Below are 25,373 nucleotides of genomic sequence, written 5' to 3'. Positions count from 1 at the left end.
AATAAGTTGTAAGTCCCGAATATTATGTCATTACAAAACACGTCCCACAAACCATCCGACCACTACAAAGACCAGAAATAACCACTTACCCCAAAGAGGCCGGCACTGGAGGGGTTAAATCCGGGCTAGGAGTCCAGTGGGCGGGGTCACTCAATGATTGACAACAGAGAGAACACCCGACCAGCGCTGCTCTTTACCTCATCACGTAACAGCGGAAGGACCTGTGATGACGTCACCACCAAGTGACAGGAAAAGGCGGAGCCTATTAGTGGAGAGAGGCGGAGGTGGAAGGACCTGGGATATCAAGGTCACGTGACCGCGGCATCAGGGGCGGGGAGCTTAGACGTTTGAGCGATGTATGAAGGACCTGTGTGATGATCAAGTGACATGTGGGGTCCTGAGCATCATATGATCGATGAAGGAGTGATCGGTGCTAAACAGTGCAAAATATAATGTGTTGTGGTAAAAGGACCTGTGATGACATCACCACCACGTGACTGGGACGGGTGGAGCTTATCATTTGAGAAAAGTGGTGGAGACCTATGAAGCTGATCACGTGACATGTGGGGGGCGGAGCTCTGTGAGTGGTCCGGTCTCCTGTGCTATGTTGAGAAGCGTTCATGATTACGTCACATGAGGGGTGGGGCTATGCCTCCTCTCCAGTTATAAGCTCCGCCTCTCTTCTCCCGGTCACATGGTGGTGACGTCATTACTGGTCCTTCAGCTGTTGCCGTGTATGATGTAGAGAGCAGCGCTGGTCGGGTGTACGTGACTTCCGGTCACCGCTGTTGTTTAGTGTTCTCTCTGTTATCAGTCAGGAGATTTCCCATGATGCAGTAGTAAGGTTACATGAGGTCATTTCTGTCCGGTTTTGGTGCGTTTTTGTCTGGCACAGTGTTGGTAATTATTATTATTTATTTTAAGTGGTGTAAATATAAAATACAGGAGGGATTAACCCCTTGGTGACATCAGATCTATAGTATTATGCTGTACGTGCGCCGTCACACTAGAAGGAGCGGAGCCTGCACCGTACACGGCTACTGACAGCCGCCTGCAACCGCCAAGATCAGAGACAGCGCAATCCCGGCCGCTTAACCCCTCGTGATTAATAGCGATGGCGGCGTCTGATCAGTTAGAGATCGCGGCTTCCTCTGTCCTCCGAAGAAACTGCGCGATGCCGACCGGTTATATAAACCCCCCTCACACCGCGCAATTACCGGAAATATAAACCCCCTCACACCGCGCAATCACCGGAAATATAAAACCGCTCACACCGCGCAATCACCGGAAATATAAACCCCTCACACCGCGCAATCACCGGAAATATAAACCCCCCCCCACATCGCGCAATCACCGGAAATATAAACCCCCCACACCGAGCAATCACCGGAAATATAAACCCCCTCACACCGCGCAATCACCGGAAATATAAACCCCCCACACCGCCCAATCACCGGAAATATAAACCCCCCCCCACACCGCGCAATCACCGGAAATATAAACCCCTCACACCGCGCAATCACCAGAAATATAAAACCTTCACACCGCGCAATCACCGGAAATATAAACCCCCCACACCGCGCAATCACCGGAAATATAAACCCCCCACACCGCGCAATCACCGGAAATATAAACCCCCTCACACCGCGCAATCACCGGAAATATAAACCCCTCACACCGCGCAATCACCGGAAATATAAACCCCTCACACCGCGCAATCACCGGAAATATAAACCCCCTCACACCGCGCAATCACCGGAAATATAAACCCCTCACACCGCGCAATCACCGGAAATATAAACCCCCCACACCGCGCAATCACCGGAAATATAAACCCCTTACACCGCGCAATCACCGGAAATATAAACCCCTCACACCGCGCAATCACCGGAAATATAAACCCCTCACACCGCGCAATCACCGGAAATATAAACCCCTCACACCGCGCAATCACCGGAAATATAAACCCCCTCACACCGCGCAATCACCGGAAATATAAACCCCTCACACCGCGCAATCACCGGAAATATAAACCCCCCACACCGCGCAATCACCGGAAATATAAAACCCCCCACACCGCGCAATCACCGGAAATATAAACCCCTCACACCGCGCAATCACCGGAAATATAAACCCCCCACACCGCGCAATCACCGGAAATATAAACCCCCCCCACACCGTGCAATCACCGGAAATATAAACCTCTCACACCGCGCAATCACCGGAAATATAAACCCCTCACACCGTGCAATCACCGGAAATATAAACCCCTCACAGCGCGCAATCACCGGAAATATAAACCCCTCACACCGCGCAATCACCGGAAATATAAAACCCCCTCACACCGCGCAATCACCGGAAATATAAACCCCCCACACCGCGCAATCACCGGAAATATAAAACCCCTCACACCGCGCAATCACCGGAAATATAAAACCCCTCACACCGCGCAATCACCGGAAATATAAACCCCTCACACCGCGCAATCACCGGAGATATAAAACCCCCCACACCGCGCAATCACCGGAAATATAAACCCCCCCACACCGCGCAATCACCGGAAATATAAAACCCCTCACACCGCGCAATCACCGGAAATATAAACCCCTCACACCGCTCAATCACCGGAAATATAAACCCCCTCACACCGCACAATCACCGGAAATATAAACCCCCTCACACCGCGCAATCACCGGAAATATAAAACCCCCCACACCGCGCAATCACCGGAAATATAAACCCCCTCACACCGCGCAATCACCGGAAATATAAACCCCTCACACCGCGCAATCACCGGAAATATAAAACCCCTCACACCGTGCAATCACCGGAAATATAAAACCCCTCACACCGTGCAATCACCGGAAATATAAACCCCTCACACCGCACAATCACCGGAAATATAAACCCCCTCACACCGCACAATCACCGGAAATATAAACCCCTCACACCGCGCAATCACCGGAAATATAAACCCCCTCCCACCGCGCAATCACCGGAAATATAAAACCCCTCACACCGCGCAATCACCGGAAATATAAACCCCCTCCCACCGCACAATCACCGGAAATATAAACCCCTCACACCGCGCAATCACCGGAAATATAAACCCCTCACACCGCGCAATCACCGGAAATATAAAACCCCTCACACCGCGCAATCACCGGAAATATAAACCCCCCACACCGCGCAATCACCGGAAATATAAAACCCCCACACCGAGCAATCACCGGAAATATAAACCCCTCACACCGCGCAATCACCGGAAATATAAACCCCCTCACACCGCGCAATCACCGGAAATATAAACCCCCCACACCGCGCAATCACCGGAAATATAAACCCCTCACACCGCGCAATCACCGGAAATATAAAACCCCCCACACCGCGCAATCACCGGAAATATAAACCCCTCACACCTCGCAATCACCGGAAATATAAACCCCTCACACCGCGCAATCACCGGAAATATAAAACCCCCCACACCGCGCAATCACCGGAAATATAAACCCCTCACACCGCGCAATCACCGGAAATATAAACCCCTCACACCGCGCAATCACCGGAAATATAAAACCCCCCACACCGCGCAATCACCGGAAATATAAACCCCTCACACCGCGCAATCACCGGAAATATAAACCCCCTCACACCTCGCAATCACCGGAAATATAAACCCCTCACACCGCGCAATCACCGGAAATATAAACCCCTCACACCGCGCAATCACCGGAAATATAAAACCCCTCACACCGCGCAATCACCGGAAATATAAACCCCCCACACCGCGCAATCACTGGAAATATAAAACCCCTCACACCGCGCAATCACCGGAAATATAAAACCCCCCACACCGCGCAATCACCGGAAATATAAAACCCCCTCACACCTCGCAATCACCGGAAATATAAAACCCCTCACACCGCGCAATCACCGGAAATATAAACCCCCCCACACCGCGCAATCACCGGAAATATAAAACCCCTCACACCGCGCAATCACCGGAAATATAAACCCCCTCCCACCGCGCAATCACCGGAAATATAAAACCCCTCACACCGCGCAATCACCGGAAATATAAACCCCCTCACACCGCACAATCACCGGAAATATAAACCCCTCACACCGCGCAATCACCGGAAATATAAACCCCTCACACCGCGCAATCACCGGAAATATAAAAACCCCTCACACCGCGCAATCACCGGAAATATAAACCCCTCACACCGCACAATCACCGGAAATATAAAACCCCCCCACACCGCGCAATCACTGGAAATATAAACCCCTCACACCGCACAATCACCGGAAATATAAACCCCCTCACACCGCACAATCACCGGAAATATAAAACCCCCCCACACCGCGCAATCACTGGAAATATAAACCCCTCACACCGCGCAATCACCGGAAATATAAACCCCTCACACCGCACAATCACCGGAAATATAAAACCCCCCCACACCGCGCAATCACTGGAAATATAAACCCCTCACACCGCACAATCACCGGAAATATAAACCCCCTCACACCGCACAATCACCGGAAATATAAACCCCCTCACACCGCGCAATCACCGGAAATATAAACCCCTCACACCGCGCAATCACCGGAAATATAAACCCCTCACACCGCGCAATCACCGGAAATATAAACCCCTCACACCGCGCAATCACCGGAAATATAAACCCCTCACACCGCGCAATCACCGGAAATATAAAACCCCCCACACCGCGCAATCACCGAAAATATAAAACCCCTCGCACCGTGCAATCACCGGAAATATAAACCCCCTCACACCGCACAATCACCGGAAATATAAACCCCTCACACCGCGCAATCACCGGAAATATAAAACCCTCACACCGCGCAATCACCGGAAATATAAAACCCTCACACCGCGCAATCACCGGAAATATAAACCCCTCCACACCGCGCAATCACCGGAAATATAAACCCCTCACACCCCGCAATCACCAGAAATATAAACCCTTCACACCGCGCAATCACCTGAAATATAAACCCCTCACACCGCGCAAACACCGGAGATATAAAACCCCCCACACCGCGCAATCACCGGAAATATAAACCCCTCACACCGCGCAATCACCGGAAATATAAAACCCCTCACACCGCGCAATCACCGGAAATATAAAACCCCTCACACCGCGCAATCACCGGAAATATAAAACCCCTCACACCGCGCAATCACCGGAAATATAAAACCCCTCACACCGCGCAATCACCGGAAATATAAAACCCCTCACACCGCGCAATCACCGGAAATATAAAACCCCTCACACCGCGCAATCACCGGAAATATAACACCCCTCACACCGCGGAATCACCGGAAATATAAACCCCTCACACCGCGCAATCACCGGAAATATAACCCCCCTCACACCGCGCAATCACCGGAAATATAAACCCGTCACACCGCGCAATCACCGGAAATATAAACCCCTCACACCGCGCAATCACCGGAAATATAAAACCACACACACCGCGCAATCACCGGAAATATAAACCCCCTCACACCGCGCAATCACAGGAAATATAAAACCCCTCACACCGCGCAATCACCGGAAATATAAAACCCCCCACACCGCGCAATCACCGGAAATATAACACCCCTCACACCGCGGAATCACCGGAAATATAACCCCCTCACACCGCGCAATCACCGGAAATATAAACCCCGCACACCGCGCAATCACCGGAAATATAAACCCCCCACACCGCACAATCACCGGAAATATAAACCCCTCACACCGCGCAATCACCGGAAATATAAAACCCCCTCACACCGCACAATCACCGGAAATATAAACCCCTCACACCGCGCAATCACCGGAAATATAAACCCCCCCCCACACCGCACAATCACCGGAAATATAAACCCCTCACACCGCGCAATCACCGGAAATATAAACCCCCCCCCACACCCCGCAATCACCGGAAATATAAAACCCCTCACACCGCGCAATCACCGGAACTATAAACCCCCCCCCCCCACACACACCGCAATCACCGGAAATATAAAACCCCTCACACCGCGCAATCACCGGAAATATAAACCCCCCACACCGCGCAATCACCGGAAATATAAAACCCCCACACCGCGCAATCACCGGAAATATAAAACCCCTCACACCGCGCAATCACCGGAAATATAAAACCCCTCACACCGTGCAATCACCGGAAATATAAAACCCCTCACACCGCGCAATCACCAGAAATATAAAACCCCTCACACCGCGCAATCACTGGAAATATAAACCCCTCACACCGCGCAATCACCGGAAATATAAAACCTCTCACACCGCGCAATCACCGGAAATATAACCCCCCCACACCCCGCAATCACCGGAAATATAAACCCCTCACACCGCGCAATCACCGGAAATATAACCCCCCCACACCCCGCAATCACCGGAAATATAAAACCCCTCACACCGCGCAATCACCGCAAATATAAAACCCCCCACACCCCGCAATCACCGGAAATATAAACCCCTCACACCGCGCAATCACCGGAAATATAAACCCCCCACACCGCACAATCACCGGAAATATAAAACCCCTCACACCGCGCAATCACCAGAAATATAAAACCACTCACACCCCACAATCACCGGAAATATAAACCCCCTCACACCGCGCAATCACCGAAAATATAAAACCCCTCACACCGCGCAATCACCGGAAATATAATCCACTCACACCGCGCAATCAAAGTAAATATAAACCCCTCACTCCGCGCAATCACCGGAAATATAAACCCCTCACACCGCGCAATCACCGGAAATATAAACCCCTCACACCGCGCAATCACCGGAAATATAAACTCCCTCACACCGCGCAATCACCGGAAATATAAACCCCTCACACCGCGCAATCACCGGAAATATAAACTCCCTCACACCGCGCAATCACCGGAAATATAAAACCCCTCACACCGCGCAATCACCGGAAATATAAACCCCACACACCGCGCAATCACCGGAAATATAAAACCCCCTCACACCACGCAATCACCGGAAATATAAAACCCCCTCACACAGCGCAATCACCGGAAATATAAAACCCCTCACACCGCGCAATCACCGGAAATATAAAACACAACACACCGTGCAATTACCGGAAATATAAAACCCCTCACACAGCGCAATCACCGGAAATATAAAACCCCTCACACCGCGCAATCACCGGAAATATAAAACACAACACACCGTGCAATCACCGGAAATATAAACCCCTCACACCGCGCAATCACCGGAAATATAAAACCCCTCACACCGCGCAATCACCGGAAATATAACCCCCGCACACCGCGCAATCACCGGAAATATAAACCCCCTCACACAGCGCAATCACCGGAAATATAAAACCCCTCACACCGCGCAATCACCGGAAATATAAAACCCCTCACACCGCGCAATCACCGGAAATATAAACCACCCACACCGCGCAATCACCGGAAATATAAAACCCCTCACACCGCGCAATCACTGGAAATATAAAACCCCCTCACACAGCGCAATCACCGGAAATATAAAACCCCTCACACCGCGCAATCACCGGAAATATAAAACACAACACACCGTGCAATTACCGGAAATATAAAACCCCTCACACCGCGCAATCACCGGAAATATAAAACCACCCACACCGCGCAATCACCGGAAATATAAAACCCCCTCACACAGCGCAATCACCGGAAATATAAAACCCCTCACACCGCGCAATCACCGGAAATATAAAACACAACACACCGTGCAATTACCGGAAATATAAAACCCCTCACACCGCGCAATCACCGGAAATATAAAACCCCTCACACCGCGCAATCACTGGAAATATAAAACCCCTCACACCGCGCAATCACCGGAAATATAAAACCCTTCACACCGCGCAATCACCGGAAATATAAAACCCCTCACACCGCGCAATCACCGGAAATATAAACCCCCTCACACCGCGCAATCACCGGAAATATAAAACCCCTCACACCGCGCAATCACCGGAAATATAAACCCCCCACACCGCGCAATCACCGGAAATATAAAACCCCTCACACCGCGCAATCACCGGAAATATAAACCCCCTCACACTGCGCAAACACCGGAAATATAACCCCCTCACACTGCGCAATCACCGGAAATATAAAACCCCCCACACCGCGCAATCACCGGAAATATAAACCCCCCCCACACTGCGCAATCACCGGAAATATTAACCGCTCAGACCGCGCAATCACCGGAAATATAAACCCCCCAACACCGCGCAATCACCGGAAATATAAACCCCTCACACCGCGCAATCACCGGAAATATAAAACCACACACACACCGCAATCACAGGAAATATAAAACCCCTCACACCGCGCAATCACCGGAAATATAAAACCACACACACCGCGCAATCACAGGAAATATAAAACCCCTCACACCGCGCAATCACCAGAAATATAAACCCCTCACACCGCGCAATCACCGGAAATATAAAACCCTCCACACCGCGCAATCACCGGAAATATAAAACCCCCACACCGCGCAATCACCGGAAATATAAAACCCCTCACACCGCGCAATCACCGGAAATATAACCCCTCACAACGCGCAATCACCGGAAATATAAAACCTTCACACCACGCAATCACTGGAAACATAAACCCCCTCACACCGCGCAATCACCGGAAATATAAACCCCCCACACCGCGCAATCACCGGAAATATAAAACCCCCCACACACCGCGCAATCACCAGAAATATAAAACCCCCCCACACCGCGCAATCACCGGAAATATAACACCCCTCACACCGCGCAATCACCGGAAATATAACCCCCTCACACCGCGCAATCACCGGAAATATAAACCCCCCACACCGCGCAATCACCGGAAATATAAAACCCCCCCACACCGTGCAATCACCGGAAATATAAACCCCTCACACCGCGCAATCACCAGAAATATAAAACTCCTCACACCGCGCAATCACCGGAAATATAAACCACCCACACCGCGCAATCACCGGAAATATAAAACCCCTCACACCGCGCAATCACCGGAAATCTAAACCCCTCACACCGCGCAATCACCGGAAATATAAACCCCTCACACCGCGCAATCACCGGAAATATAAAACCCCTCACACAGCGCAATCACCGGAAATATGACCCCTCACACCGCGCAATCACCGGAAATATGACACCACACACACCGCGCAATCACAGGAAATATAAAACCCCTCACACCGCGCAATCACCAGAAATATAAACCCCTCACACCGCGCAATCACCGGAAATATAAAACCCTCCACACCGCGCAATCACCGGAAATATAAAACCCCTCACACCGCGCAATCACCGGAAATATAACCCCTCACAACGCGCAATCACCGGAAATATAAAACCTTCACACCGCGCAATCACCGGAAACATAAACCCCCTCACACCGCGCAATCACCGGAAATATAAACCCCCCACATCGCGCAATCACCGGAAATATAAAACCCCCCACACACCGCGCAATCACCAGAAATATAAAACCCCCCACACCGCGCAATCACCGGAAATATAACACCCCTCACACCGCGCAATCACCGGAAATATAACCCCCTCACACCGCGTAATCACCGGAATTATAAAACCCCTCACACCGCGCAATCACCGGAAATATAAAACCCCTCACACCGCGCAATCACCGGAAATATAAACCCCCCCACACCGCACAATCACCGGAAATATAAACCCCCCCACACCGCACAATCACCGGAAATATAAACCGCTCACACCGCGCAATCACCGGAAATATAAAACCGCTCACACCGCGCAATCACCGGAAATATAAAACCCCTCACACCGCGCAATCACCGGAAATATAAACCCCCCACACCGCGCAATCACCGGAAATATAAAACTCCTCACAGCGCGCAATCACCGGAAATATAAAACCCCTCACACCGCGCAATCACCGGAAATATAAAACCCCTCACACCGCGCAATCACCGGAAATATAAACCCCTCACACCGCGCAATCACCGGAAATATAAAACCCCTCACACCGTGCAATTACCGGAAATATAAAACCCCCCCACACCGTGCAATCACCGGAAATATAAACCTCCCCAACACCGCGTAATCACCGGAAATATAAAACTCCCTCACAACGCGCTATCACCGGAATTATAAACCACTCACACCGCGCAATCACCGGAAATATAAACCCCTCACACCGCGCAATCACCGGAAATATAAAACCCCCCACACCGCGCAATCACCGGAAATATAAAACCCTCCACACCGTGCAATCACCGGAAATATAAACCCCCCCACACCGCGCAATCACCGGAAATATAAAACTCCTCACACAGCGCAATCACCGGAAATATAAACCACCCACACCGCGCAATCACCGGAAATATAAAACACCTCACACCGCGCAATCACCGGAAATATAAACCCCTCACACCGCGCAATCACCGGAAATATAAACTCCTCACACCGCTCAATCACCGGAAATATAAAACCCCTCACACCGCGCAATCACCGGAAATATAAACCTCCCCAACACCGCGTAATCACCGGAAATATAAAACTCCCTCACACCGCGCAATCACCGGAATTATAAACCACTCACACCGCGCAATCACCGGAAATATAAACCCCTCACACCGCGCAATCACCGGAAATATAAAACCCCTCACACAGCGCAATCACCGGAAATATGACCCCTCACACCGCGCAATCACCGGAAATATGACACCCCTCACACCGCGCAATCACCGGAAATATAAAACCCCCCACACCGCGCAATCACCGGAAATATAAAACCCCCCACACCGCGCAATCACCGGAAATATATAACCCCCCCACACCGCGCAATCACCGGAAATATAAAACCCCTCACACCGCGCAATCACCGGAAATATAAACCCCTCACACCGCGCAATTACCGGAAATATAAAACCCTCACACCGCGCAATCACCGGAAATATAAACCTTTCACACCGCGCAATCACCGGAAATATAAACCCCTCACACCGAGCAATCACCGGAAATATAAACCCCTTACACCGCGCAATCACCGGAAATATAAAACCCCTCTCACCGCGCAATCACCGTAAATATAAACCCGTCACACCGCGCAATCACCGGAAATATAAACCCCTCACACCCCGCAGTCACAGGAAATATAAACCCCCTCACACTGCACAATCACCGGAAATATAAAACCCCTCACACCGCGCAATCACCGGAAATATAAAACCCCTAACACCGCGCAATCACCGGAAATATAAACCCCCCCACACCGCGCAATCACCGGAAATATAAACCCCCTCACACCGCGCAATCACCGGAAATATAAAACCCCTCACACCGCGCAATCACCGGAAATATAAACCCCCTCACACCGCGCAATCACCGGAAATATAAACCCCCTCACACCGCGCAATCACCGGAAATATAAACCCCCTCACACCGCGCAATCACCGGAAATATAAAACCCCTCACACCGCGCAATCACCGGAAATATAAAACCCCTCACACCGCGCAATCACCGGAAATATAAACCCCCTCACACCGCGCAATCACCGGAAATATAAACCCCCTCACACCGCGCAATCACCGGAAATATAAACCCCCTCACACCGCGCAATCACCGGAAATATAAAACCCCTCACACCGCGCAATCACCGGAAATATAAAACCCCTCACACCGCGCAATCACCGGAAATATAAAACTCCTCACACCGCGCAATCACCGGAAATATAAAACGTTCTGTCTCACATAATAGCGACGCAAAACTGTTTTCTTTTTTGAACAAATTTTTCTTTCCTTGTCGAAGATAAATCTCAAAATTTGGTGTCGTCGTAATCGTATTGACCCGGAGAATAAAGGTAACAAGTCATTTTCACCGCATGGTGAACGCCGCAAAAACTAAACCTAAAAATCAATAGGATTCACTGCGTTTTCCTCTATTCCAGCCCACAATTGTTTCCTCTTTCCCAGCACATTATAGGGGACAATAAAGGGGTTTTCCACGATCGGACAACTGATGACCTTCACCAGATAGGTCATCAGTATATGATCTGTGGGGGTCCGACACCCGGACTCCGCACCGATCATCTGCTCCAGCTGCCTCCGGGCACCAGAAGTCCATGCTGAAAGCAGATGCTCCGGTCACGGAATAGAGCGGTCGTGCTGCTGTGTTAAAGTGAATAGGAGCAGAGCATTTAGTTCTGCAGAACGGCCGCTGTGCAGTGGTCGGAGCCATTTGCTTCCGGCTCCAACTACTGCATACCGTTCAAAACATCCGGCAGCCGGAGCAGCTGATCTGTTCGGGGTCCGGGTGTCGGACCCCCACCATCATATACTGATGACCTATCCAGTGGAGGTCATCCGTTGTCTGATCGTGGAAAACCCCTTTTAACATTACTTCACGTCCAGCACAAGACATGTTCTCATACGGCTATGCCAACGGAAAAACAAAAAAGTTCTGGCTTTTGGAAGGAGGGAGGAAAAATTTGAATTGGCTGCGTGTCCAAGGGGTTAAGTACATAAGAAGAGACAAACATTAATGAATGACAGACTGGTCCAGAGGGAGAGAGACCCTGCCCTCGTAGACTGCACTCTACAAGAGAAGGAGAGACCCTGCCCGTGTAGACTGCACTCTACAAGAGAAGGAGAGACCCTGCCCGCGTAGCCTGCACTCTACAAGAGAAGGAGAGACCCTGCCCACATAGACTGCACTCTACAAGAGAAGGAGAGACCCTGCCCGTGTAGACTGCACTCTACAAGAGAAGGAGAGACCCTGCCCGCGTAGCCTGCACTCTACAAGAGAAGGAGAGACCCTGCCCACATAGACTGCACTCTACAAGAGAAGGAGAGACCCTACCCGCGTATACTGCACTCTACAAGAGAAGGAGAGACCCTGCCCGCGTAGACTGCACTCTACAAGAGAAGGAGAGACCCTGCCCGCGTAGACTGCACTCTACAAGAGAAGGAGAGACCCTGGCCACATAGACTGCACGCTACAAGAGAAGGAGAGACCCTACCCGCGTAGACTGTACTTTACAATAGGAGAGAGACCTTGCCCGCGTAGACTGCACTCTACAAGAGAAGGAGAGACCCTGCCCACATAGACTGCACTTTACAAGAGGAGAGACCCTGCCCGCGTAGACTGCACTCTACAAGAGAAGGAGAGACCCTGCCCACATAGACTGCACTCTACAAGAGAAGGAGAGATCCTGCCCACATAGACTACACTCTACAAGAGAAGGAGAGACCCTGCCCTCGTAGACTATACTCTACAAGAGAAGGAGAGACCCTGCCCGTGTAGACTGCACTCTACAAGAGAAGGAGAGATCCTGCCCACATAGACTACACTCTACAAGAGAAGGAGAGACCCTGCCCGTGTAGACTACATTCTACAAGAGAAGGAGAGACCCTGCCCGTGTAGACTGCACTCTACAAGAGAAGGAGAGACCCTGCCCGTGTAGACTGCACTCTACAAGAGAAGGAGAGATCCTGCCCACATAGACTACACTCTACAAGAGAAGGAGAGACCCTGCCCACATAGACTGCACTCTACAAGAGAAGGAGAGATCCTGCCCGTGTAGACTGCACTCTACAAGAGAAGGAGAGATCCTGCCCACATAGACTACACTCTACAAGAGAAGGAGAGACCCTGCCCACATAGACTGCACTCTACAAGAGAAGGAGAGATCCTGCCCGTGTAGACTGCACTCTACAAGAGAAGGAGAGATCCTGCCCGTGTAGACTGCACTCTACAAGAGGAGAGACCCTGCCCACATAGACTGCACTCTACAAGAGAAGGAGAGAACCTTCCCACATAGACTGCACTATACAAGAGGAGAGACCCTGCCCGCGTAGACTGCACTCTACAAGAGAAGGAGGGAACCTGCCCACATAGACTACACTCTACAAGAGAAGGAGAGACCTTGCCCACATAGACTGCACTCTACAATAGGAGAGACCCTGCCCGCATAGACACTACAAGAGGAGACAGTAGGTGAGGGTAGAAGCTGGTCATCCGGTGGAGTAGTGGCAGCCGGTTATTTTAGGGTGTAAGCTTTTCTGAAGAGGGGGTGTTCAGGTTACTAGTGAAGGTTTGGATAGTGGGAGAGATCTGATGAGTTGGGCTAAAGAGGTCAGAATGTGGGGGAAGCACGGGAGAAATCTAGATGATGATGTGAGGAACAGATAAAATGAGAACAAAGAAGGTCTTGTGAGGACCGGAGATTATGTGTGGGAAGGTATCAGGAGATTAGGGCAGAGATGTATGGAGGGGATGGTTTGTTGACATCCTTGCATGTCATTTTTAATATGTATAACTTAATTTAGTAGGCAATGGGTGGCCAGTGACCGCAGAGGTGGAATGAGGGGACAAGGTAGATTTATCCTTGCAGCTGAGTTGAGTATGGGTAGGAGGGGTGCAATAGTGTTAGATGGGAAGCCACAGAGAAGGATGTTGGAGTAGTCTAGACAGTAGATGATGAGGGCATATATACTGGCATGTTTGTCTGTTCGAGGAAAGACTGACTTCAAGAGGTTTTTGAGGTGGAGACAGCAAGAAGTGGTAAGCGCTTGGCTGTGCTATTTGAAATTAAGGGTTATCCCAATGCAGCGGACCTGTGAGACCGGGAAATGTGTGGAGCCATTAACTGTGATTTGATAGTTCTGGTAAGGGGGTTGAGTGAAATGGGGAAAAGATGATTCCGTTTTCTCCATGTTAATCTTAAGGAAGTGGGAGGTGAAAGAGGAGATAACTGTTAGACACTCTAGATAACAGGGAGGTAACATCAAGACCAGAGGCACTGGCGTAGCTATAGGGGTCGCAGCGGTCGCAATTGCGACCGGGCCCCGAAGCCAGGGGGCCCACGGCCCCCCGCACCACATCAATAAAAAGTTACTATAGTAACTCGGGCCGCGGGCCCCTGTTACTATAGTAACATACTTTACTTACCTTCCTGGTTCCGGATCGCAGCGGAGGTCCTGACGTCAAGCGCTGTGCGCAGCGCATGACGTCACAGCGCTATGCCGCCGCGCACAGCATCGAGACTACAGAACTCCCGCCGCGGCCGAAGAGGAAGGTAAGGTTAGCCCTGACTGGCGGGGTCTGACTCCCGGGACCCGCCTATCAGCTGTTTTGAAGGGGCCGCAGCACTCGTACGAGAGCTGCTCCCCTTCATTCCTGTCACTTCATTCCGGTCACACTGTGAAACGGTGTCGGCGATTCACAGTGTGGGCGAGTAGTGAAATGAAGGGGAAGCAGCTCTCGTACGAGTGCTGCGGCCCCTTCAAAACAGATGATTGGCGGGACCCGGGAGACACATCAGCTATTGATGGCCTATCCTGTGGATAGGCCATCAATGTTTAGGGACTGCACAACCCCTAAGCCTACGATGTAGCAGGCTTAGGGGGCCCATGAGACAGGATCACAGATTGTGTGATCCTGTCTGCTGGGCCCTGTATCTAAGCCAATCACATGGTAGGCTTAGATACATGGCCCATGCGTGATCCTGTCTGCTGGGCCCTGTATCTAAGCCTACCACACTGTAGGTTTAGATACAGGGCCCCAGCACACAGTAATCTTATACTGTATAAGATTACTGTCTGCTGGACCCTGTAACTAAGCCTACCTTGTGGTAGGCTTAGATACAGGGTCCCCCAGACAGTATCACACATGGGCCCTGTATCTAAGCCTTAGGGTATGTGCACAGACACTAATTACGTCCGTAATTGACGGACGTATTTCGGCCGCAAGTACCGAACACAGTGCAGTGAGCCGGGCTCCTAGCATTATAGTTATGTACGACGCTAGGAGTCCCTGGCTCGCTGCAGGACAACTGTCCCATACTGTAAACATGTTTTCAGTACGGGACAGTTGTCCGGCAGCGAGGCAGGGACTCCTAGCGTCGTACATAAGTACGACGCTAGGAGCCCGGCTCCCTGCACTGTGTTCGGTCCGGTACTTGCGGCCGAAATACGTCTGTCAATTACGGACGTAATTAGTGTGTGTGCACATACCCTAACACATGTGTTACTAATCATTTTTTGTGTGTTTTCTTACAGGTTCGGTCGTTGGACTACGGCGGATTCCAGGACTACTTCGATGACAGCTTTTTTTTTTATTAATAAAATGGTTAATGAGAGTTGTGTGTGTTTTTTTTTTTATTTCAATAAAATATTTTTTCTATGTCTTTGTGTTTTTTTTTTAAACTATATTACTACCGCCTTAGTAATGGCCGCCGGCTGATTGACAGCGTCCATTGCTAAGGCGGGACTTAGTGTTAGCTGCTGCAGAGGCTAACACTAACCCCCTTTATTACCCCGGTACCCACCGCCACCAGGGGTGCTGGGAAGAGCCGGGTACGATCCAGTACCTGACCATCTGCAGTGATGGTCGGCCACTGGGGTGGCCGCAGGCTGGTATTATCAGGAGGGGAAAGGCCAAAAACAGTGGCCCTTCCCATCCTGGTAATGCTGCCTGCTGCTGCTTTATTGTATCTGGCTGGTTATGAAAATGGGGGGGACCCCACGTAATTTAAAAAAATAAATTAAAAAAAATTATTGGAAAGAACGATGTCGGGTCCCCCCCAATTTTCATAACCAGCCAGATACAACACAGCAGCAGCAGGCAGCATTACAAGGGTGGGAAGGGCCACTGTTTTTGGCCTTCCCAAGCCTAATACTACCAGCCTGCGGCCACCCCGGTGCCTGCCCGTCACTACAGATGGTCGGGTACTGGTTTGTACCCGGCTCTTCCCAGTACCCCTGGTGGCGGTGGGTACCGGGGTAATAATGGAGGTTAGTGTAGCCTCTGCACTGGCTAACATTAAGCCTCGCCTTAGTAATGGAGATTGTCAATCAGCCAGCGGCCATTACTAAGGCGGTGATAATAAAGTTTAAAAAGATACAAGCACATAGAAAAAATATTTTATTGAAATAAAAAAACACAACCCTCATTAACCATTTTATTGAGAATAAAAGAAACGCCGTCATTGAAGTCCTCGTATCCGAAGTCCAACAACCGAACCTGTAAAAAAAAAACAAACACACAAAAATAATCAGTAACACATAAAGAAACAAAATTATTATTCTTACCTATCCTGGGTCCAGCGCTGGAGCCGCAATGTCAGCGAGCTGGGCCCTGTATCTAATCCTATCATGTGTGATACAGTCTGCTGAGCTGTGTATCTAATCCAATCATGTATGATACTGTCTGCTGGGCCCTATATCTAATCCGATCATGTGTGATACTGTCTGCTGAGCCACTGTATCTAATCCTATCATGTGTGATACTGTCTGCTGAGCCACTGTATCTAATCCTATCATGTGTGGTACTGTCTGCTGAGCCACTGTATCTAATCCTATCATGTGTGATACTGTCTGCTGAGCCACTGTATCTAATCCTATCATGTGTGGTACTGTCTGCTGAGCCACTGTATCTAATCCTATCATGTGTGATACTGTCTGCTGGGCCACTGTATCTAATCCTATCATGTGTGATACTGTCTGCTGAGCTGTGTATCTAATCCTATCATGTGTGATACTGCCTTCTGAGCCACTGTATCTAATCCTATCATGTGTGATACTGTCTGCTCAGCCACTGTATCTAATCCTATCCATAGTTTATAGGGTCGTAGTGCTATAGATATGCTATGCTGTCTCATATACACACTTTTTTTGGGGGCGGACACATATGTATTGGGGCTATTTCCCGGACATTTTAAGCCCTGAGGGTATGTTCACACGGCAGCGTCCGTTACGGCTGAAATTACTGTGCTGTTTTCAGGAGAAAACAGCACCGTAATTTCAGCCGTAATGGCATGTGCAGGCGTCTTTTGCTGCGTCCATTACGGAAGTAATTGAAGCTGGTTTTCCATGGAGTCCATGGAAAACGGCTCCATTTACGTCTGAAGAAGTGACAGGCACTTTTTTACGCGCCGCCTTTTGACAGCGGCGCGTAAAAAAAAATGACCGTCGGCACAGAACATCGTAAGACCCATTCAAATGAGTGGGCAGATGTTTGCCGACGCTTTTGAGCCGCATTTTCGGACGTAATTCAATGCTAAAACGCCCGAATTACGTCCGTAAATAGTGTGTGTGAACCCAGCCTTAGTGACGCCCCGGCTGCTAGTGCTGCATTGTTGGGTCACTTAGGAGACCCAGCGATGCAGCTGAAAGCGGACCGTCGGCCATGAGAAGTTTGCGGGGGGGGGGGGCCCAGTAAGAATTTTTGCATCGGGGCCCATGAGCCTCTAGCTACGCCCCTGACCAGAGGTAAATTTGACCAAAGATTTAGATGGAGAAAAGTAAGGGATCCAGAACACTGAGACCCATGAGGGAGCGATAGTAAATCTTTAGTTGGTAAGGTATGAGGAGATCCAGGAGAGGGCCAAGTCTGTGATGTCAAGGGACTAGAGAATTTGTATCAGGAGGGTGTGATCGACTGTGCCGAAGGTGGTGGACAGGTCTAGAAGGAGGAGCACAGAGTAATGTAGAAGCAGAGGACAGGTCTAGAAGGAGGAGCACAGAGTAATGTAGAAGCAGAGGACAGGTCTAGAAGAAGGAGGAGCACAGAGTAATGTAGAAGCAGAGGACAGGTCTAGAAGGAGGAGCACAGAGCAATGTAGAAGCAGAGGACAGGTCTAGAAGGAGAAGCACAGAGTAATGTAGAAGCAGAGGACAGGTCTAGAAGGAGGAGCACAGAGCAATGTAGAAGCAGAGGACAGGTCTAGAAGAAGGAGGAGCACAGAGTAATGTAGAAGCAGAGGACAGGTCTAGAAGGAGAGGCACAGAGTAATGTAGAAGCAGAGGACAGGTCTAGAAGGAGGAGCACAGAGTAATGTAGAAGCAGAGGACAGGTCTAGAAGAAGGAGGAGCACAGAGTAATGTAGAAGCAGAGGACAGGTCTAGAAGGAGAGGCACAGAGTAATGTAGAAGCAGAGGACAGGTCTAGAAGGAGGAGCACAGAGTAATGTAGAAGCAGAGGACAGGTCTAGAAGGAGGAGCACAGAGTAATGTAGAAGCAGAGGACAGGTCTAGAAGGAGGAGCACAGAGTAATGTAGAAGCAGAGGACAGGTCTAGAAGGAGGAGCACAGAGTAATGTAGAAGCAGAGGACAGGTCTAGAAGGAGCACAGAATAATGAAGAAGTGGGGGAACAGGTTTAAAAGGAAAAGCACCAAGTAATGTAGACGATGGAGGACAGGTCACGCTTTACAGAAGTCTGTGTGTAAGATGTGACTGCTAAGTGATAAGATGATGCAGAGATCCTGCACACCCAGCACAATACATGCTGCTACCTCACACTAAACTACCAGGACATACACACTGTATTGGTGGGACGTACTGCGCATGCACACTGGTCTGGCGGGACCTTCCGCGCCTGCGCACTGGTCTGGCGGGACCTTCCGCGCCTGCGCACTGGTCTGGCGGGACCTTCCGCGCCTGCCCACTGGTCTGGCGGGACCTTCCGCGCCTGCCCACTGGTCTGGCGGGACCTTCCGCTCCTGCCCACTGGTCTGGCGGGACCTTCCGCACATGCTCGCAGGACTGGCGGGACCTTCCGCACATGCTCGCAGGACTGGCGGGACCTTCTGCACATTCACACGTGACCGCTGGTTCCCATTAACCATGGTTAGTATCTGTCTTTCAGATGTGAATAAAGTTACTATCCGGTAAAATAATCTACAAGGAAAAGGGGAATACTATAATAATTAAGAATTTTAGATGTCTCTGAAGATCCAGGATCTCTGAGGTAACTTCTAATATCTGTAAAAACTTATATTAGGGGTGTATTCATTCATAAAGGGCATCTGTCACATTGACCACCAGTCTGATCTGTTGGCAGCAAATTATATAGCAGGAGGACCTGAGCAGATTGTGTCTCTCCATTCACTTCTATAGGAGCTACGGAAACCGCCTAACAAGGCCACCCAGAGGTGGAGCCGCATCTATCAGACATTTCTGGCATATCCTGGGGAGAAATGTCCGTGTTGGGAATACCCCTTTATTCCATGTGGTGACGGCTCTGAGAAGATGTTTCTCTCAATGATCAATAAGTGAGGTTCTGTATGTCACACATGATGTCCCCTGTATGATCTCCATCTTCTCCTTTCTTCATAAAGACGTCTGCAGTACTAGATCCTCCAGTTCCTCCAGTTTTCTCATCTTCTCCTCCACAACGTTCCTTCTCCTGAATGACCCACCAAGGATGGACAAGGACAGGAATGAGATGAGCAGAAGAATATTAGACTTCACCTTGGAGATCATCTACTTGCTGAGCGGAGAGGTAAACTTTTCTACATTATAGAACAAGTCCCACATAGGGAAGGGACAATACATAATAGGAAGAATCCAGTGTCCTGTATAACAGCGTCCAGACCTTCCAAGTGACGTCAAGAAGCTGAAGGTCAGCCACCAATATGGTCAGTTATGTGTCATGTCACCAATGCAGCAATAGTAATGTTGTAGAGCAATGAGAATGACCAGGAACCAGGAGGATCAGGATGACATCTATATAGAAACATAGGAGATGACGGCAGGAGGAGAGCACATGGTCCATCTAGTCCCCCCAATATTATTTCCTTTTTAGTTTTGGCCTCGTTCTATTTTCTCAATGTCTTTTTGTAGGTGAGGTCTCCAGTATTACAGATGTGGGGTCACTAGAGGTCTATACAGCGGGGTCACAATCTCCCTCTTTCTACTGAGGGGGGAATACTGTGTTCAGTTGTCTAAGTGTCTCTCTCCATACACAGGAGTACACAATAGTGAAGAAGACATCGGGTGACTGTACGACTCCCATCATCCATGAGTCAGGAGGATGGAGCAGTAGTCCCATCACAGAGCCTCCCCCTCACTCCCGGATACATGAGAAGAAGATCTTAGAACTGATCTACAAGATGACGGAGCTGCTGACTGGAGAGGTGACACTGCTGGGAATGCTGGGAAATTCTCCAGTAACAGCACTGGAGGTGTCTGGGTAATGACTGTATCATTGTGTGTGTCAGGTTCCTATAAGGAGTCAGGATGTCACTGTCTATCTCTCCATGGAGGAGTGGGAGTATCTAGAAGGACACAAGGATCTGTACGAGGAGGTCATGATGGAGGACTACCGGCCGCGCACATCACAAGGTGAGAAGAGACAGATATATATTGCCATTACTGTGGGCACAGGCTGGACTGGCGGTCATGTTGAGGCCTTAATACCGTCATGTGCAGCACATATACACGTGTGTACAATGACATGTAATGTAGGAGCTCCACAATTTCGGCTCCTTTTACATCACATTAGATCCCTACATTTCGTGCTGCCGGCTGCTCATAACTCTGCATTACAGGTCACATTACATTGTACAGCGCTGGCGGCCGTTCTGGATACGGGAGCCATGAAGACGAGCAGGACGCGCTGTCTCCTAATGCAGAGTTATGGGCAGCCGGCAGGGTGGACTATGGGCAGTCGTGCTGTAGTCAGAAGTAAACCTGGTAATACAAGTCATGTAGAAAGACGATTATCGGCACACTCCGGCAGTATAATAGTTTCCTATATAATGTCCGTATAATCGGAGGTTCTCTTTAATATTACAAGTTATGGGCACTAGATTCTGGAGATGGGACGCTGATCCAGGGATTTATTCTGATTTCCAGATTTGGAGTCGGGGAGGAGTTTTCCCCTAATTAGACAATTGTCATCCACCTCATGGGGTTTTATCTTCCTCTGGATCAACACGGTCGGATTATAGGTTGGTCTTGATGGACTTGTGTCTTTCTTCATCCTTAGTAACTGTAACACAGAATGTATGAAGCTAAATTTACCTCTAATATAAAGTACAACGTGTTCTGAAAAAACAATCTCACAATGTCTTGGATAAGTAAAATCTTATTCCCACTTCTGATACGTCTCCACATGGCGTAAACACGGCGGAACGTCCAAAACTCATTTTTGGCGCGACGTGTAGATGAGATTTGTTAAAATCTCACCCTCATTGCTACTACTGTAATACGCTGCAGATTTTCTCGCAATTAAATACTTTGCAGAAAATCTGCATCTTATCAGCCCCGTGTGCACATACCCTTAAAGTGACACGTCAGATTTGAGAAATGGTTCTCTTAAACAGGTCAAAAATAGGCCATGGATTCCACTCCCAGAGGAGTCCCTGACATCACTGTCCATATATGGACAGAGACGTCAGGGGCTCCCTCTAGAAGCACAATTTCCAGCCAAGTTGACGGCAACGCTCTGGCAAATGATTCCGCTCCTAGAGGGAGCTTCAGTGGCGCTATCTACAGGGGATGAGGTGCTATCTGCAGGGGTTTGGCATACGTTTGATTAAACTAAGGGGGAGATGTGCCGGCACTTGTGGAGAGAGCCGGCGGACAGGAAAGTACAACCCTGTTCCATTCTGCCAATATTTATTTATGTGACACCTGCCCAGGGCATCAGGAGTTGGAAAGTATATAGCCATGTCGTGAAGGGGTTAATTAATATGTATAGAAAATATTGCCTACAGAGGTGTACACAGCCTTTAAGAGGCTAATAAGCAAGTGACACCCAGACCATTTTTGGTTGCAGGTAACTAAATAGAGGCGTCCTGTGTCCCGCCACGTTCATGTGTATCCGCGTCCACAGAGGGCAGATACAGGTAAATACTATGGTGGAGCAGGGAGCCAGTTACGCCCCGCCGTTCGCTCTGGTAGGGCACAGTCTACTTTAGGCCTGTGGCTTACAAGGTGCAGGAACATCGACACCGGTAGTGAGGACCTCAACATTGTAATTCCGGCTCTGATCAGTAAACATAGAAGTGTAGAGAGAAGTGTCTGATATATAGCCAGATATACAGTAGTCATGTATTCAGTCACTGTGTGTTTCCTACAGATGGATCCAGTAGGAGAAATCCACCAGAGAGATGTCCCAGTCCTCTGTATTCCCAGGACTGTCCAGAGGAAAATCCCAATGTCCCAGAGAATCATCAGGTAGATGAAGCTGAGCCGTATACCAGATCTATTTAGGGGGTGCGGAGCTTTTCGGTCCTGCGGTCATTAGGGATGTCACGATACCAGAATTTGGACTCCGATACCGATACTTCGTGTAGTATTGCGATTTCGATATCAAAACGATACTTTACAAGCAGTAATAAAAAAATAATAAAAAAGTTCTTCCGTTTTCTGATGTGAGACGCGAGGCGTGATGATGAATGTAACCTCCATGTACCTCATTAATAGTAATTAACCCCATCATGTTTCTCAGTCATAATGGGTTAATGTGTGAGGTACATGATGGGGTTAATTACTATTACTGAGGTACATGGAGGTTAAATTCATCATCACGCCTCGTGCCTCACAATAATAAGTGACAGAAATATATACTGATAGTACACAGGCATATATCTATATACTGATAGTACACAGGCATATATCTATATACTGATAGTACACAGGCATATATCTATATACTGATAGTACACAGGCATATATCTATATACTGATAGTACACAGGTATATATCTATATACTGATAGTACACAGGCATATATCTATATACTGATAGCACACAGGCATATATCTATATACTGATAGTACACAGGCATATATCTATATACTGATAGTACACAGCCATATATCTATATACTGATAGTACACAGCCATATATCTATATACTGATAGTACACAGGTATATATCTATATACTGATAGCACACAGGCATATATCTATATACTGATAGTACACAGGTATATATCTATATACTGATAGTACACAGCCATATATCTATATACTGATAGTACACAGCCATATATCTATATACTGATAGTACACAGGTATATATCTATATACTGATAGCACACAGGCATATATCTATATACTGATAGCACACAGGCATATATCTATACACTGATAGAACACAGGCATATATTAGTACACAGCCATATATCTATATACTGATAGCACACAGGCATATATCTATATACTGATAGTACACAGGCATATATCTATATACTGATAGCACACAGCCATATATCTATATACTGATAGTACACAGGCGTATATCTATATACTGATAGCACACAGGCGTATATCTATACACTGATAGTACACAGGCGTATATCTATATACTGATAGTACACAGGTATATATCTGTATACTGATAGCACTCAGCCATATATCTATATACTGATAGTACACAGGCATATATCTATATACTGATAGTACACAGGCATATATCTATATACTGATAGCACTCAGCCATATATCTATATACTGATAGTACACAGGCATATATCTATATACTGATAGTACACAGGCATATATCTATACACTGATAGCACACAGGCATATATCTATATACTGATAGTACACAGGCATATATCTATACACTGATAGTACACAGGCAGATATCTATATACTGATAGTACACAGGCATATATCTATATACTGATAGCTCACAGGCATATATCTATATACTGATAGTACACAGGCATATATCTATATACTGATAGCACACAGCCATATATCTATATACTGATAGTACACAGGCGTATATCTATATACTGATAGCACACAGGCGTATATCTATACACTGATAGTACACAGGCGTATATCTATATACTGATAGTACACAGGCGTATATCTATATACTGATAGTACACAGGTATATATCTATATACTGATAGTACACAGGTATATATCTATATACTGATAGTACACAGGCATATATCTATATACTGATAGTACACAGGCATATATCTATATACTGATAGCACACAGGTATATATCTATATACTGATAGCACACAGGCATATATCTATATACTGATAGTACACAGGCATATATCTATATACTGATAGCACACAGGCATATATCTATATACTGATAGTACACAGGCATATATCTATATACTGATAGCACACAGGCATATATCTATATACTGATAGTACACAGGCATATATCTATATACTGATAGTACACAGGCATATATCTATACACTGATAGTACACAGGCATATATCTATACACTGATAGTACACATGCATATATCTATATACTGATAGTACACAGGCATATATCTATATACTGATAGCACACAGGCAGATATCTATATACTGATAGTACACAGGCAGATATCTATATACTGATAGTACACAGGCAGATATCTATATACTGATAGTACACAGGCGTATATCTATATACTGATAGTACACAGGCGTATATCTATATACTGATAGTACACAGGCGTATATCTATACACTGATAGCACACAGGCGTATATCTATACACTGATAGCACACAGGCGTATATCTATACACTGATAGTACACAGGCGTATATCTATACACTGATAGTACACA

The 25,373-nt window shown here is 48.2% G+C and overlaps 1 protein-coding gene across 6 annotated transcripts in view; it reads left to right on the top strand.

Moving 5' to 3' along the window:
* Positions 1-710: 710 nt before the first annotated feature.
* LOC142669038 (oocyte zinc finger protein XlCOF7.1-like) overlaps positions 711-25,373 on the top strand; it is a 153,442-nt gene continuing 128,779 nt past the window's right edge. For 4 of the 6 annotated variants that reach the window (XM_075847098.1, XM_075847097.1, XM_075847095.1 and 1 more), the window contains exons 1-5: positions 711-900; positions 20,163-20,326; positions 20,793-20,960; positions 21,045-21,168; positions 22,910-23,007. In XM_075847098.1, coding sequence (XP_075703213.1) covers positions 20,249-20,326; positions 20,793-20,960; positions 21,045-21,168; positions 22,910-23,007 — 468 coding nt within the window. In that variant the 5' untranslated portion in view covers positions 711-900; positions 20,163-20,248. Of the gene's footprint in view, positions 901-20,162; positions 20,327-20,792; positions 20,961-21,044; positions 21,169-21,623; positions 21,777-22,909; positions 23,008-25,373 lie in introns of those variants that run through there. The other 2 variants (XM_075847096.1, XM_075847099.1) reach the window with 2 other exon arrangements.

Source organism: Rhinoderma darwinii (genome assembly GCF_050947455.1).
Source record: "Rhinoderma darwinii isolate aRhiDar2 chromosome 1 unlocalized genomic scaffold, aRhiDar2.hap1 SUPER_1_unloc_13, whole genome shotgun sequence".
NCBI classification, from domain to species: domain Eukaryota; kingdom Metazoa; phylum Chordata; class Amphibia; order Anura; family Rhinodermatidae; genus Rhinoderma; species Rhinoderma darwinii.
The sequence above is the reverse complement of the archived record's forward strand: the minus strand, read 5'-3'. Positions and strand labels throughout refer to the sequence as shown.